The sequence below is a fragment of the Ammodytes marinus genome, assembly GCF_949987685.1.
Source record: "Ammodytes marinus genome assembly, chromosome: 18".
Lineage (NCBI taxonomy): Eukaryota > Metazoa > Chordata > Actinopteri > Uranoscopiformes > Ammodytidae > Ammodytes > Ammodytes marinus.
The window spans coordinates 6,330,947-6,348,864 of NC_137222.1; the positions used below are offsets into that span (position 1 = coordinate 6,330,947).

At 41.2% G+C, this 17,918-nt stretch overlaps 1 protein-coding gene across 2 annotated transcripts in view; it reads left to right on the plus strand.

Annotated features, from left to right (window-relative positions):
• Positions 1-12,234: 12,234 nt before the first annotated feature.
• Positions 12,235-17,918, plus strand: part of lamc3 (laminin, gamma 3) — a 113,198-nt gene continuing 107,514 nt past the window's right edge. For both annotated transcript variants that reach the window (XM_080046267.1, XM_080046268.1), the window contains exon 1: positions 12,235-12,789. In XM_080046267.1, the coding sequence (XP_079902393.1) occupies positions 12,405-12,789 (385 nt within the window). In that variant the 5' untranslated portion in view covers positions 12,235-12,404. The remainder of the gene's footprint in view (positions 12,790-17,918) is intronic.

Genomic DNA, 17,918 nt, shown 5'->3' on the forward strand with positions numbered 1-17,918 from the left:
CCGGTAGCGTTGATGCTGTGAGTATGCCTCGCAGCACATGCATCCAGAGCATATAGCCACACTCATTAGGCACTGAAGAAAAGGTAAGTAGGCATGCAGTAAAGCAGGTCTCTGTACAAATCAATACACTGACCCCTTTACCTTTTCTGTCACAATAAACAAGGTATAACTGGAAATAAAGAGTTATTTCATTGTTGTATGCAACGGCTGCTTCAGTAATTGTTGTCAAATACTTATGTAGGAACATGGGCATTCAGACAGGTCCCTGTGAGAATTGAAATAGATTGGGCCGTTTTACTTTAACACATGTACCAAGTCATTTTGTAACAAACTCTTAAAGAACTAACATTTATATACAATCACGTACTCGCCCCTGGAGTAACACCGCCATTGCAGGGTAGAGTCTTGTGTAGTGTACAGAAGAGGTGGCATAAAACACCTAGTAAGCAGATCACAGAAAAAAAGGGTTTCATTTTTCTACCTCGCTATCAAAATTACTTTGGAAATGATGAAATGGCTGTTTTGTTTTGTTTTTCACATGTAAAAGCTTGGCTATTGTTACAATGCTTATTCCTGTCAGTAGTTTTGGGATAAAGATGATTTGTTTTTGAGTGGGACAGAATGCATGTAGAGGTAAATGTGGAAATATATTCAGATGCATTCAAGTTAATGTTGGAAGCTGTGCGGAACTGCTCGTAGAATGAACATTACCGTTTGTTTTCCAGTCAAATAAACACACATATTATTTAAACTGCAACGGGAGACAGTCGACGTGTGTAGTGTGATTACACCAGCATACAGGAACATCCGCATGCATTATCGCCTAGGAGCTATTCATCATCGCATCCAGGGCACATCCAAAATACACTATATGTGTTGCACAACACATACTTAAACACACATACACACACACACATTATTGTACTTCTTGTGAGGACACTCATTGACATAATGCATTTCCTAACCACTAACCCTAAACTTAACCATAAGAACTAAATGCTTAACCCCAACCCTCACACTAACCCTCACCTAAACCTTTTTCTAACCTGAACCTTAAAACCAGGTCATAGGCCTTTGAAGAAGTGAGAACCGGACACAATGTCCTCATTTTCCAAAAAATGTCCTCACTTGGATTGTTAAAAGCTTAAATTGGTCCTCAAAAAGATGTTGCTGCAAGTACCCACACACACACACACACACACACACTCACTCACATATTCTCTCATTAAGCAGGGAAGGAAGGAAGCAAGGAAGGAAGCAGAGACTGTGAGATGTGCCTAGACCAAACCCTGTCAGGTCGACCATGTAGAACCAAGTTTCAGGAGAAGGGAGCTTGAGGAAAAAAGGAATATGGCTGATATGTGAGGAAAAGCAGTAAAATTAGCAAGTGGACACCTCCGCTCTTAGCCTCGGGAGTAATCACAGCCACCACACTGCGATAAGCCTTGGAGAGGTCAATAAGGGAAACCATTAGCTGACAAATGGCCACCACTATAATGTCATTACAAGCTCTGCCTTCAGGAATCAGAGGGTGCATATAAACACATGCAAAGGAGCATCAACATCCCGGACATTAAGACTACTGCTTCCCAGTGATAATCCCGTATACTTCTTGCTTTGAAATGATCATTAAAGTCGCACCACTTAGATGTAAATGGGACATTTCAGTCATCTCGGTACTTTAATTCATGCTTTAAGCTCTAATCCTCCATACTGTTTAGGATCATAGCTGAAGTGGTCTTACTATGGGGGGGGGGAGGGGTTATGTCGTTTTTGGATAAGACTGGTACCAGCAAAACATTATTTTCTCTTTTCAGTAACATCTTAAACCAAAAGCACCTGCTGCTGGCACACATAATCCTCAAAGATGTCAGGCAGGATAGTGGTCTGGTGGGATCCTCTCATTATTCAGGACACCATGGTGGCCTTGTTAACACACACGCACACAGGCACACACACACACACACATTTTCCCCCATTAGTGACAACCCCGGTGTGGGATTAATGTTGTAATTTGTGCCTATATTGTCACCCCGGCCTCTTACATCCATACGTCATGCTCCCTCCCTGCAGGTTCCTCTGTAGCCTCAATAGCCTTTCCGCCATCCTCCCCTTCTCCTCCTGGTTCCTCTCTTCCTCTCCTCTCCTCCCTCCACTGACTTTTAAATGAGCGAGGCACCCAATGGATGGATTACTAACTCCATTAAGCAGACACTGTTAGCCTTAAGGCCAGACACTGCAGGTGAATAGGGTAACATGTTTTTTTTTACTCATAGATATCATCATAAAACTTTGCCAGTTGATAACTTACATAAAAAAAAAATTCTTATTATTACATTTTTTTTTCCAGGAATGTTTGAGGGGACGCCCGCGGTGTAGTGGTTAGAGCGTTCCTATAGAAGCTCAGTCCTCTTTGCAGCAGACACGGTTCGAGTTCGACCCGTAGTCAGTCCACTGCCTGTCCTCCCCTCTTTGCCCCATTTCAATTCTTTCTCTCCATTTATTTATGTCTAATAAAGGGAAAAAATGCCCCAAAAAACTTCCAAATTTTATATTTTTGAATAATTATACATCTGGCAATATCAAACTAATTATACAGACATTTGCATCTCTTTAAAAACCAGGTGCAGCCTGGCATGTGGGTTGTGTGTGCGCCTTGTGTGTTTGTGCATGAGGCATGTGCGTGAATGCATGAGTAATGTACTGTATGTGCATGCAGTGAGAGGAGGGGGAGAGGGGGAAAAGGGCAAAGCACAGCGGTTAAGAGTGTGCAACGTTGTGTGTGTGAATTAACGGTGTGTGTGTGTGTGTGGGCGAGCTACAGCCACGTTCCGCTGAGGTCAAATTTGCAAAGATTAAACATAAGCGCCCACATTCTCCTTCTCCATCCATCTAAGGTGGAATTACCAAAACAAATGAATGACATGGCATCCTCGCCTGCATGTTTGTCTCAGCCCACATGTGTGTAAATAATGCATGTGGTTGGGTTTGAAGGAGCACAAACAAGTTCTTTTTTGCAAATAATGCAAATCATTACAATAAAGGATGAGAAGTGATAAAAAGAATACCGCTTTTCCAAACACATGATTTATAGAACGTTCCTAAAAACAGCCATGTGTCAGCTTTTAAGGAAGAATGAATCATATGTATCTGTCGGATTAGACATACCCCATTAGTTATGGGAGTGGGTCTGGATGACAATCGGTTGCATGTGATTTTGCTCTTGTCTTCTAGGAATTCACAGTAAATATTGCCAGTAGATACTTGAATGAGCTTTAACAATATGACTTTGCGGCAACAATGCGAAAGGTCCCCTCCTCTATTCCCTCATGCTTCACAGATCTATATTGGTGCCACCACCTTTGTTGTTATTACAACGGTGGAGTCTGATTTGATGGAAAAACTATACTCTGCTTAGAATGGCGTATTACTTGGGTGTTTTATTTTAATTGGATGTATCGGAATCATTTGACTTTCTACACTTTGCTGAGATAGCCCAAACTGCCTGATTAATTCTTTCTTTTGCAGTTCAGACAGATTTAATTGAAAGCTAACATCCATTTTTCCCACTCTTCTCAGAATTGTGTTTTTCTTATTGTTGCTTGATTTGGCGGTTCACCATCATTCAGTCATGCAGTATGTGCATATTGTGTCACTAGTAGGCTGGTTTCACACTGATGTGCTGAAGTGGGCAAATTTGTCTGTGCTTAGCTTAAATCTGAGTAAAACACATGATTTTTTTTTGTTACATCATAGCGAGTTTAGAAACGAATCGTGGTCAAGTATGCAACTAACATGGGAAAGCTTAAAAACCTCCCATGCTCACACATTGAGCACAGACTCTTTTTTTAATGAACTAGAACCAATATTGTGTCCAGAAGTTAAACTTTTGAAATTAAAAACTATTTCATATTGGCCAATATAATTCATATTCATATATTCTGGATTTTTGAAATGAAAGGAGAATATGTAATTTAAATATATTCTTTTTATCTATTTTGTGGGAAAAAAAGCATATGGGACACAAATGATTATTCCAAGTATTCAGAGTATTTTTTTATATGGCAATAATTAATGTCTTAAGGGGATCTTCAAACGATGGAATAGCAAATAAACCACTTAACTTTAATTTCACCCCATCCTCTCCTCTCCTCTCCTCTCCTCTCCTCTCCTCTCCTCTCCTCTCCTCTCCTCTCCTCTCCTCTCCTCTCCTCAACCCCTGTATTTCCTTAATGGCAGGCTTCTTCCTACAAAAGCAGTACAGCGATAGGGGAGGGGAGGAAATAAAGAATATGGAAAATGAGCCTTGGGATGCCTCATAAAAGTTGTTTGTCTCCTTCCCCTTATCCAAAACCTGCGAGGGCCTGGCAGTCAGTGACACAAATGGGGGGAGAGGGGGGGCAGAACCTTGCTTCCCACTTACAAACCAAATCAAGCACAAAGCAGCTCCGTCCAATTATGGGAGGCACAAATTAAAAGTGCAAATTGCGGTGTAAAAAAATCTCAGAGTCAAATTTAAATGTAAAACTTGAGACCGAGGTGCGTGGAGCATTCTAATGAAGCCATTGAAGGGGATTAATATGCTGGGTAATTGCCGGACCTCTCCTTTTTTCTCTCTAAAGTCTCCTCTTTTTTTAATCAACAGTCAACTAATTACTAAACCCAAGGATGTTGCGTGTATAAAAAGGCTGTCGGTTTCAAGAAGATGGGTGTACAGAGAGATAAGAATATGTGGCCGTCGTTGCTGACCATTATTCTAGCTGCACATGTTGAGCCTCTGACAGCTCAACAGACGCAATTAATAACTACAATCCCAAGTTTGTTAACGGGCCTATGTCTTGCTCTGGGACCCCATGGCTTCAATCATCGAAAACACTGTGAAAGAAAGTCACACAGCAACTTTGCAGGTTAAAACTTTTTGGAGAACACTTTGATCTGTTTATTATGCTCAGTGTTCCCATTGCAGTCATAGCTAAATATTTCATATTAGCTTTAGAGGCCCCCTCGAAGAAAGACACAATGCGGACTAACACTATATAAAGAAGCCCTGCTGTTATGTTGGGCAGCTAGATAGTTAAGTGGTAAAGGCCTCTGTCTTATTGCCCACTGACTATGTTTTCCAACTTTTGGACAGCCACAATATGCTCCGGTTCAATCAATAATACATTTAGCTTGCAGTGTTCTCTCCTCCGCTCCACTGGCGGGGGCTTTACAATGAGAGGTTTAAGCTCAATACAGCTCGTGAAATACAATCAGCTGTAGGCAAGTACTATCAGAGTCAGAAAGGACAATGCAGAAACATTATAAATACAGGTACATCTCATATAATGAGAATATCATGGAAAAGTAAAGAAAAAAATTATTCGATAATTTGTTTGAAAAAGTTAAACTTTAATTTACTCTATAAACAGAGTGAAATATTTCAGGCCTTTTTTTTGTTTTAATTTTGTTGATTACGGCTTACAGCTCGTGAGAATCAAAAATCCAGCACCTAAAAATATTAGAATATAAGACCGATTAAAAAAAAGGATTTATAATTCAGACATGTTGATGTTCATTCACCCACTCAATACTTGATCTGATATATCTTATTTTAAAGTAATGATTGCATTAAAGATCACATATTATTCTCATTTGCAGGTTCAAAATTATAATTTGGGTTTCTACAAAAACGTTTTTTCACTGTGTCCCAAAAAACCTTTATATTTTATTGCTGTGCCATTTTTGACACTCTTTTAAGCCTCTCTCTGAAAAGGTCTGTTTTGGAGCCTGTCTCTTTATGCCCTGACTTCCAAAAAAACACATGTCAGGCTAGTTGCATGGCCTTCAAGCACAGTTACTAAGTGTTTTGGAAATGTGGGCAGGTGCCAGGCCATGCTGGGTAGAAAAAATCAGCACCTCCATGAAGCTTGTCAGCCGACGGAAGCATGAAGGGATTTAAAATCTCCTGGTAGAAGGCTGCGTTGACTTTGGACTTGATACACAGTGGACCAACACATGACAAAAATGCCTGCTTGCCTGGCTTAGTGCTATATGTTTTTTTGCGTTTTATCCTGCAGTACGGACCACTATTTGGAACTAGGGGCAGAGGGGCAGAGGGTGTCATACTGTGTACGGACTGTGAAACACACTGAGGCAAAATACTATTGGGCTATATTTTGATAAAAACTGATTTGATTTGATCTTTGACATGGAAGGATTGTTTTATCCTCTTGTACCTATTCCATTTCGAGTGCGCGTTTGGATCCGGCTCGAGCGAATTACGACACTGTTGCCTTTTTCTTGGTTTGCGTAACAACGGCAGTGTGGAAAATGTGTCACTTAAATCCCTGCAGAGCCTTTGAGCACCGCTACTCTGTAAGCCGATCCAAGTGCCGCTGATCCCCGCACACCCGGAGGAAAAACCACATTCACCCCCGTTTAGAGAATAAAGAAAAAAGCAAATAAAACATGTCACACTTCAAAAACTCATGCCGCCGAATACAGTTCTTTAAACAGCACACACACTGAACTCTTATTAAGTCCATTTTTAGCATTGCTTAGTGTCGACCACACTTGTTTACTTGGCTTGCAGCCGGTCTTTCTTTACAGTCACTTTGCATTAGAAGCAGCAGCAGCAGCATGGAACTTCCCATTGTGACAGCCTGAAAGCATTCCCGTGTCTACTCACTGGAACACCCATGTTAAAAAAAATCATCTTCACGTATGAATTTTATGAATGAAATCCAATCTCAATGACCTAGATAACAAACAAGAATCCAGATATTACTTGTCCAAGAGTGAACACGACAGATGATGTTTACGGTGCTTGGAAGGCCAAAATGATCTGCCTGCCAATACGCTTGGTAACAGACATCAATTTTTTTATGCCAAAAAAAATATATACAGTAAATATCCATTGATCCATTGGTTGTAGTTTCAGTCATTATTATTACCTGCAGACACCTTCATGTCAACAGGTGGGTTTTGTTCAACATACACTAATTACCGGCTAATGATGTAATGCCTGAGTGGTCTAGACCTGGGGTTATAGATTTGGTAATTTTCCATCTGAATGGCTTATGAATAAGGTCATTTTTAAAAGTCAATGCTCCTGCTATTACCCCATCCTGGGATATCTTGGCAAGCCTTAGGGTGCAGTATACTCAAGTGTGTGGCTATAGATAATCAGCATGCTACATGCAATGGGACTCTAGACCCTCTTTTTAGTTCATTATCACATTTCCTCAAAGTACACCCATGGCCCAATAGTGAGTTTTATGGCCCCACAGTCTCAGGGCCAATACCAATAAATATATTTCTACATTTATTTTTATTTTTTTACTGATTTAAAACGCTCTATACTCTATTCTCTGAGGCAGAGGTAAAAAATGGATTCAATATCATGCAGTGGGCTATGCATCTGCCATTTTTCATGTAACTCTCTACTGTGGTGGCTTTGTGATCTTAGGCCTACTGCAGTGTTGTTCTCTGCTTTTTGAGGATTGTCAGGAATCTCAATAATAATATCACAAATTGCAATTACCAACGATGGTTAAGCAGATTAAACTTTGATTAAGTTCAGTACACAAACACATGATGTTCCAGACTGCCTGCCTTTCAATTGTTGTATCTAAGTTCCAGAGAAATCAGACCAATGCAAAGGCATAAATAATAACTTAATAGAAACAGTGTTGGTTCGCTGAGTGTCTCTTGAAATGGTTTACTGTTTATCATGTGAGATTTATTTTTATTTTTATTTAAACACCATATTTGCACTACACTTGTACACTTAACACATGCTAGAGCAAAGAAGAAGCTCCTTTTCAACACTGTACACCGACACACATCTGTACAATGGTGCTGACATAGACACATTTAACATGTTTTAATCAACTCTTTGTGCCACAGAAGGCCTGTCTGTTCTCACGGACTGAATGCCTCTCCTTATGACACTGATGACTTTATTTGTGAACACAATCATGATGGACGACACTTTTGAATATCCTGGATTATCCTTTAATGGCTTTCTATTACCTTGCATATTGCTTTCATAATGTGTATCTGACCAAGACATTTTTAGGCACACCATTTATCACACTCACATCACACATTATACATTTGATAGTAAAATGTATTATGGCTTTGTCTGGTCTAGAAAAAAAAGGACTTTCAGAAAGGTGTGTGTAATGCCATTTTTTTTGTGAGGATGGTGACGGTTTTGCAGCTCATTAGTTTGTCAGATAGCGCGTTCCCTGTGGGGCTGTGGCAGGCACCTCCTGCATTGCTAAGCGCAGCGCTGACAGCTGTGACATCAAATCACTGTTTGAAAGCGTAACTCATCGCTGCGACATTGTGTCATCATAAAAAGGAGGCCATACCTGCTAGTCTCTTCACATGGTGACAGCCAGCTGCACCAATGTGGAGCATGAAAGAGGGTGGGTGGCAGGTGGAGGCTAGAGGAGCCGCTGCATTGGCAGAGGGGAATATACCAGAAGCAGAGGTAAAGAAGCACAGGGAAAAAAGAAGAGGAGTATGTGTGGGAGGACAGAGCGCAGCTTGAAGTATTACATGGCGCTGGGGGAGAACGACTCGGGTTGAAAGTAGAACACAGGACCAAAAAGTAAGAGATTAAAGGTGGAGTCAGCGATTCTGGAGAACACTCGTTGTTAAAATCTTTTTTTTTTGTCTAAATCAGTGAATATCTCCTCCTCATTCGCTATGTGTAAGTAGAAAATACATTGATAATACAAAGCCTAGACCCCATAATCTGGTAGTAAACAAAAGGGTATGTCAACAAGGGGGATAGTTTGATATCTACGGCAGCTCATAGGCAGCTAGGCAGGCTGTTTCATTGGTCTCCTAAAACTATTTAATTATTACCCACCCGCCACCCAACACAACCTCTATTATGTCGAGTCAAATTTCTTAACGATCAATTATCAGTCATCAATTATTCATGTCCTTCCCTGGGGCGCTCCATGGTGTAGTGGGCGTACCATAGAGGCTCAGTCCTCGTCGCAGCAGACCCGGGTTTGAATCCAGCCAGGGACGTTCTCTGCATGTCATTGCCCTCTCTCTATCTGTCAAATAAAGCATGGATAAGTGCCAAAAAGAAAATGCCCGTCCCTTATGTCAATCTTTTCGGTTCTCAAAGGCAAGTGTCAAAAAAGTTCAACTACATGCAAACAATGTGTATCTTTCTGAATTCATGTCCCACAGCTTGTAGTGACTTTTCAAAGAGAACTGTACGAAGAGTGATTTTGACAAGCTGCCTCTCATGCTCTGAGCTGTGTGTGGTTCTAGCTTATTTTCCCTGTGTCACAGGAAAATGTTTGGTTGTTTCTTTTCGGAATGGTTACCAAACAGTGGGGGGGGCTCCCAGGCAATAGAATACCCTCAGGGTGCTTTGCAGACTTCCCCCCCTCTGCTTTGAGAAGGCCCCATGCTGAGCTCATTCAGACAACCCAAACCCAGGCCAGAGTTTTAAAGTCACCTCCTTCTGTTGACTGGATATTTTCAGACTTTGGGTTCTTGAGACTTTGAGCTCACCGGATCTGTCACCGGTGAAGTAAAGGCACAATTGTTTTATCCTCTGTAGATGAATTTGCTGTATCATCCTGCCCTCAAGAAAACAAACTGCACTTCTGGGTTCTTCTATATAATACACTTTTTTTCTAGAATCTCTTTTCCTTGCTTGGTGTATATGACTTTCTATTTGGATATCCCTCAAACAAGTTGTTGTCAAGTGCAACAGTTGCGTTACCACATTCTGCACATGGCCTACAGGTGGTCTAATAATGAACTTGTGTGATGAATACAAGTCTGTTTGCAGAGGCATTAGACTCTTCATCATAATAGCTGATCCACATGCAGCCAAAACCGATTTAAGCCAGCCCTGGTCTCGTCCAAAACCAGCCAAGGATTTCACTGCAAATTGATGTGGTCCCTTTTACAATGTCCCTGCCTGAGTACTGATAGAGCTCTGATAAATCAAGGCAATCACAAGGAGATATGGGTGAGACTTTGCTGTAAATCCCACTGGGATCATAAATGTACAGCATATAAATGCTTCTGTCCACACCTGTCTCTATGCTTTATGCTCTCCGTCTTCACTTAACTTTCTTTTGTGGTTCTTCCTTTTCTCTCCGTCTACTTCATTTCCCATACTCCCATGTCGGCATTGATCCGATCATTATTTCAATTGTGGTAACTGCTGATTTGCGTCATTGCTTTAAATGTTCATTGGTATTCCTAGACGGCAGTGCAGTAAAGTCATTTATATAAAGAGGATTACAGTGCATGGCATCACATGCTGTGTCTGTGGTTCTTTCACGGCCACTTGTTGGATTTGACGATTAATGGGGGACTTGTCATTCGGAACATGCCTGTATACCATTGAAGACAACTAGGTCATGTCCTTTTTTCTTCTGCTTTTGTTTCATTTATTACGTGAAAATAGAGTTAACAAGATGAATATCCCTGCATTTATGCAGCATAACTTGACATGTTATTGCAGGAACATCTGACTTCTCTAAATAAGATGAGAGCACAGTAATGTTGGTATTTTATTTGTATAGAACAGACGCCTAAACTAATTAACAAAGGCACAGTAGAATCTCTCAGCTCAAATACATTTCAATACCAACAGTAAATGGCCACAATAAATGACTTAGTGCCAGCTGGATAGCAGTAGGCAACACCAACAACTTCAGGTTCAATTCCCGGTTAGGGCCCAAAGACAAGGACTTTAATGCTATCTGCTAACTTCAAGTTGTAAGTTGCTTGTTTTAGAACAATCCTGGCAACAGTCTCGGTACGGAATTGAAGAGCAAGAACACTCAGAGAGAGTGCACACCTTCAAACGCCTCTTACCAACACAGAACTTAAAATAAAGAGAACTTGGATGGGAAGAAATTCATGTGGGTGACCATCAACTGATTATAATTGTATGGTAACACAGACCGAGACCCAATCATCAGTGACGACAGGTGCACAGCGGTGATGACCATGGTCTACAATGTTCTCTCATCAAAGCCTATAGTATATCACGCCTGCTCTTGTTAATGGTCACAAAAAACATGAATGTAGTAGAGGGCGTGCACTTTTTCCACCTTTTTATTTGGAGGTTGGAGATTGCACAACCTTGATACACATTGTATGAATCTTTTTACATATATGTTTTTTCTTTTAAGTGCATATTCTGAAATTATTATTTTTTTTAAATAAAGAAAAGGAAATAACAGTGATAATGGTAGCAAAGTGTTACAGTATGATTCGGTTATGACAAAGCTATAGTGTTAAATCAAATTTGAAAACCAATCGGCAACTATTTAGATGGATCGTCCAAGTCATGTTTCAAAGCAAGGATGACAAATATTCTCTATTTCCAAATCCACATATAACAACTTGTTTACTACAGTAATTAGATATTTAAGGATAAAGGATTTATCTTTATTTTGGCGAATTGTATGACTGAAAATTACTTGTCATAGTTTCCCATGCATTTGATTCATGGCTAAGTCTTATCAAACACTGACGGATGGGTTTCATAGGAACCCGAGAAGTAAGTGTGAATAAGTAAGTAAGTGCAGTAAGTATGAATTACAGGTCTATGCAAACCAGATCTTACTTTCTATGATGTCTAGGCCTTTAGAGGATCTTGCTGGAAAAGAAGCGCAGTGCTTTCACTCTGTTCACACAATTTTCTTTAAATAAATCGTCCCTTCAGGTCGCAGATCTCCCCTGAGTCATATCCCTTTATGTAGATGACCCAGGCCTGCCCAAAATATTCCAGACAGTTTTAGCACCTCTAGTCTTACTCCCACTGTGAATCAACCGAGTCAGCGCTTACCAGAAAGCCCCGCTGTATAGGGCCAACTGCCAAAAAACATTTATCACCATATCGACGATAGTGTGCGCTCCTGGAAGTGTTGAATGCAGGTGCTTTGGTTTCCCTCAATTCCCCAGAGGTGTAACAAACTCACTGCAGCATCATTAAAAGATGTTATAGACTGTGTTGTACCTGTCCAAACACATTATTTTACCCCGAGTATACTTTTCATGTGGGGCTGATGTAATGCTAGTGGTGCGCTACTCGTGTTGACCAGCAGGTGGTAGGAGTTTTCATGGACTGTTCTACCCTCCTGGCCCCCACCCCTGCCCTGGCCCTCCTCTGTCTGTCTTGAGCTGCCCCTTGTTAAAGGGAGTTCCTGCACAAACTTCATTCCACAGAACACATGTTGGAGACTTAACAGAAAGCAGGACACATAGAGAGAGAGCAGACCAACAAAGCCTCTCAGACTGGACTTACTTTTTGCTGTTGGATTACTTCTCTAAAGTCTGGGGTCTTCATGCATCCCTGCATCAGAGTACATGCATGTGAAAGTTTGTGTGAATGTGATTGTAACTAGCTCCTTGTAGACATGGATTTAACCTCTGCTTTGAGCAATCTTCTCCTGGCCCTTCTGCTCTCTCTCCATCTGCACATCCTCCTTGTCTGGGCCGCGATGGACTCCTGTTACGATGAGGACGGTGCCCCTAGCAGATGCATGCCCAAGTTTGAGAACGTTGCCTTCAATCGCACTGTGGTGGCGTCCAATGTGTGCGGTTCCCCCCCAGAGGACTACTGCATGCAGACGGGTTCCACGCGCTCCTGCCACCACTGTGACGCGTCTGACACACACCTGAGTCACAACGCCAGCCTCCTCACAGACTTCCACAGGGACGAGGAGACCACGTGGTGGCAAAGCCAGTCCATGTATTATGGGATCCAGCACCCCAGTTCTGTCAACCTCACCCTCCACCTGGGTAAGAAGAGCACATGCATTGCAGCAAGCACATTCTTGGTTAAGACCAACCCCTATAGTTCTTCAGCCTTGGCTCTTCTAAACTTTGAATGCAGTTTGTGTACAGGCCAAGTGATCTAGATAACGTATGGGTGTGCTCAGTTTCAGTTTTGTACCTTAAAGTGTTGCTTCTAATGTCTTGTTGTCTTTAGAAGTGCTTGAAGGCGTTTCATGTGCATCGCATTTGGCGTGTCCAGGAGTAAGAGTCACTGATTTAAAGCAGATGTTCCCCCAGTGTTAAGAGGCTGGTAATGGGATTCCACAGCAATTAATCTTAGTTTTACGACCACTAGTTGAATTTAAGTGTCATCCGTTTTATTTTTACTTTCCTTCTCTGTGCGACAAACTATCTTCACTTTGCCGGCCGGCTGACAATGACTGAGGTAAATATTTAATACAAAACAGCTGTGCTTAACAACACATGATTTGTATTATTCCGCCTGGGCTGTGGGCTGTCTTTGTTAAAAAAAAATAACGCATAAAAAAAACAGAAACATTTTGGCTCAGACATGGCTTAGACTTGGAGTGTTTGTCAGCGCGTGGCCACAAGGGCATGTCTGAGAATCTGAGTGGATTTAAAGTGGATGAAGAGGACACACAGTCTCATATGACGTGCCTAGATAGCAACTGAGTGATGTGCCAATTGTTGGCCCGGGTTTACTTTCAATCAGCCCACACACCTCCATGGAGTATTGGTGATGAACCCATCCGGAACTGACTGCCGCAATACAGTTACAACTAAAGCTGATGAGATTTTTCCTCTTTCTTTTTTCAAGGTGTGTTTTGATCCAGAACTCAACTTGAACACAAGCCATGAGACACAGCCTGTGTAGAAAAAAATATCCCCCTCAGCATGATCCGAGTCAGACCATGGCCACAATTTAACCTTTGCGTAACCATTTTATGTGAAAAGCACATTTTATCATGTTGCATACACAACTTTTATCGCATACTACAGGGACCAATACAATGTTTTTGTTTGGCAGGAATAGGACTTTGGAAAGGAAAGGATTTACATAAAGGTATTTGGAATTCAGAGGATAAAGCATCCATTTTCAGGGGAGGTAACTTCCATTAACAGCTGTCAATTGAAATTATGCTAGTTCCTCCAATACTTGAGAGAAGACTGAGATATCCCTTATTAATGCATATTTATATTAAACAAAATGTAGCTCCTGTAGTTTGATATACCCTGGAACTTTTCAGGAAACGATCGTACCAATTGAGAAAAAAAAACGCCCTTATTCATTTTGCATTGATCTTAATTGATACAGCTTATGATACAACAGAGGATAAGCAATTAAATGTTTGGGGCTAGAGTTCAGGGTTTTAGGAATTTCATTTTAGGAATGAAACCTGGGTGGACCCAGTTCAAAGCAAATATGCAACCATGCACCACTTTTACCACACTGCATTAGGATTACCTCCCTCACACATTTTTTTTTATCTTTGAGAAAATGCATTTGACTCTCTTTTTCTAAACTGAGTACATATTTGCATTTAAAGACATTCCTTAACTTAACAAAAAAAATGATGAGAACGGCTTGAACCATTAGCATCATTATCCCATTAACCATGCTGTGGAAAAGTGCAGAAGTAAGTAACCAAACACATTTGTCTCTTTAACTGAATTAAACTGAGGCGATTAATGTTACAAAGCGCTAATACAATTCTGTCTGTGAAATTCCCATTTCCCATTTATTTGCTGAGCTGTGGTTTTTTTTTCGTGTGTGTGCTTGTGTGTGTGTGTGTGTGTGTGTGTGTGTGTGTGTGTGTGTGTGTGTGTGTGTGTGTGTCTGCCTGTCTGTGTGTGAGAGGGTCTCCGCAAAAGTGATCAAGTGAAACAACAACCAGTCCAAACTAAGCTAATGCATCACTACAAATTGGCACATATCAATACATCGCACAGATTACTGATTACAGACGATAGAATAAATGCTAATCACTTAGACGGAACATAACTGGACAATTTATGGCAATGGTTAAGCTCTATAACAGTCCAGAGTAGAGAGAAAACAGAAAACACCAAAACGCCAAGCAAGCCGAGTAGTTACCATGCATGCAACATAACCGCAAACGTCATGGTTCTATTCCAGCTGGCTACCATATTTGAATGTCATTCCCCCCTTTCTCCCCATGTTTCCTGTCTACCTCTACATCTTTCCATCTATCCATTAAAGGCAACAATGCGTAAAAAAATACCTTGTAAAAAGGGACCCCAAATAACAACCACTCTAACAAAACACTCAATACAGACTGATTCAAAGAAAAATGAGAGATATCTTGTTGATAGAAATGAGTTGAAGAGCAGAGGGGAGCCACTGCATGGCTGTGAAGGAACCAGCTGAGATTCCGATGAGTCACTCCGCACAGCCATTTTTGTATGGATCTAACAGGCAGACATGCAAGTGCTATCAATCTTTGTATATCTTGACAAGAAAGCAAATATTCACATTCACATACCGACGCTCTGTCTATTTCTTCCACTTTCCCCAGTCGGTGTGTCATGCTGTTGCTCTCTATAGCCTCTGTACTCTGCAGCATGTATCCTGGAATATTCAAGCTTAAACCATGTGTTTCTGTCTGTCTACCTGCAAAAATGTCTCTGCCCCTTCCGGCTATACCTGCTGATCCCCTCAGATACTTCTGTTTGCACTTTCTGACAATGCCCAAAAGCTATTGTATCCTCACTTTGGTCGATAAATCATTGAGCTGTCCCTGTCTGCCTGGACTGTCAGTGTTTGAGTCCTCCATCCCTCTGCTGGCCCGAATTCAGCCCCGGCCGTATTTCTCCAAATGTCAAACTATTCCGAAGTGTTGAAAGATAAATTGAATTCGGTCTATTCAAAAAAAAGAATAAGAAAAAAAAAAGCTTTACCAAGTGAACAAGAAACTCTCATACATACTCACTATATGATAAACTTCTATGTAGTTGAGATTAAATAAATAGAAAAGTAGTGAGAATAATTTAATTTTATAATTTTTTTCAACTTTGGCAACTCAAATATCCCCATAGGTTGGCATGCGAGTGAGAATCTGTTTCATCTGTTGAAATTCATCGACGGATGGATATTCATAATTTCTGTAGACCCTCTTAGAGTAATAGACATAGCTTGCATATAGGCCCAACATTTTCAATTGAACGGCATATTAGACAGCTTGTCTAATTGGCAGCAGAAATCCTAGTAAATTGAATGCAAGTTAATAAATAAAGTGGATTTAAATGTGGCCTTAGGGATATGGCTAAGATCTTAACCCTGCAATAACAGTTATTTGGCCACTTGTGCACAGGGAAAACGAGCTGTAAACACAACACAGACATATTACATGTTATGTTGATAAGACCAAGTTGTAAGCAAACCAAATTACACATCCAGCAGCAACAGAGCTGAACTATCATTCTGTGGGATTTGCGTTCTTTTCCACCTGGCCAGACAAATATTCCCTCTTCTTCTTGAGTTCTGTTTTTGGTTTCCTCCAACTCTTGAGGAAAATACTTTAGCTGGCTCTTTAGCTGCTAGATACTACCAGCAGTACGTCAGCTGTTTAAGTAGCATATTGTGCTTTTTTTCGGGCTGCGAACAACACTGTGAAAGAGGTGAGACCGAACAGAAACAGTAAGAAAATGAACAGTGAGCTTAAAGTGGGTATAAAGCTTGGTAGAGCTGAGGGTTTCTTCCGGGTTGGGTGACAAGTCATGTCATTGTAAGTATTTGATCTATTGTTAAAATATATCAAATCATTTTTCACTAAGGTTAGAATCACCTTAACTTAACTTTCTGTATGTGTTTGGACTTCCATGTATCAGTCAGTGGAGACAGTTCCCGTTCAAAATTAGATTTTCAGCTCACCTCCCTCCTCCTCCTCCCTCACTCCTCTGTAGGCAGAGGGAGGGGGGAGAGGGGGGGCGCTCCCCATCAAACAGCTTCAAAGGAACAAGAGACTGGGACAAAGTGATGACAGTATAGTTGAAAATGTCAGCGCTTTGTCCATAGAGAAGCTGCTACATCACGTGTTCTGAGCACAAAAAAGTGTCCTCCGTCAAATGGAGAACATTGATTTCCAATGGCGAGCATACATCTGGCTGTGTTTTGTTGAGCCTTTTGTTGTTTATAATCTCCGGCTAGTTTCTTTCACATTGTGAAAGTTTACCAATGCTGCTGCAGAGGTAAGTTCTATGTCGTCTGGTTTGTTATTCTTCAAACACCCACTCGTCTCTCTCCCTCAGACTAAATTGACCTTTGCTCCGCTTCTGCACATGTCCCAAATGTGTGTTTTCCCCACACCTGATGTCTTTAGATTATTCTAACGTTCTTCAAAGAGGGAATACTTATGTTTGTATAACTCTCAACTGTATGTAAGTGAATATCCTCCCATAAGTTCACATGCGTGGCATCTCTTTGGTCCATCTGAAAGCTCTTGTCTGTGATCCATCTGGGTTGCCGGTGGGGGGCTTCTTCGACAGTACTGTTTTCTTTTGCCTCTCCAAACAAAACAAGCTCTCTCTCTCTCTCTCTCTCTCTCTCTCTCTCTCTCTCTCTCTCTGATGGGAATACAGGCAAAAGGCTAGGATGATAAACACAGCAGTAGGATGTAGGGACACACATCTTGCAGCCAGGTCAGAGTGGGTCTGTGGAAGAGTAGAAAAGAAAGAAAAGAAAAAGTGGGGGGTGTAATCGGGCTGCTTCCAGGGGAGTAAACAAAACATAATGAAGAAGAAGGGGGGCAGAAGAAAGAAAATGCTGGGTGCTTTGCTGGAATTGGGGTCAGGTTTTTCCCACTAAGACTTGGTGAGACACACACACACACACACACACACACACACACACACACACACACACACACACACACACACACACATACACACACACACACAAACACACATTTCAGCAGCCCACATTGATGTCTGCAGCTGGTTCTCATTCAAAGAAAAGGCAACATCCTGTCTCGGATGTAAAACAATGATAAAAGTCATGCCACAGTTGGCATGACGCTCTCACATCCAGAGTATTGGCACACATATCAGATACAATTCTCTGCTATTTCATTTCATTTGTAGACTTTCCAGAGAATTAGAATATACAGTATATC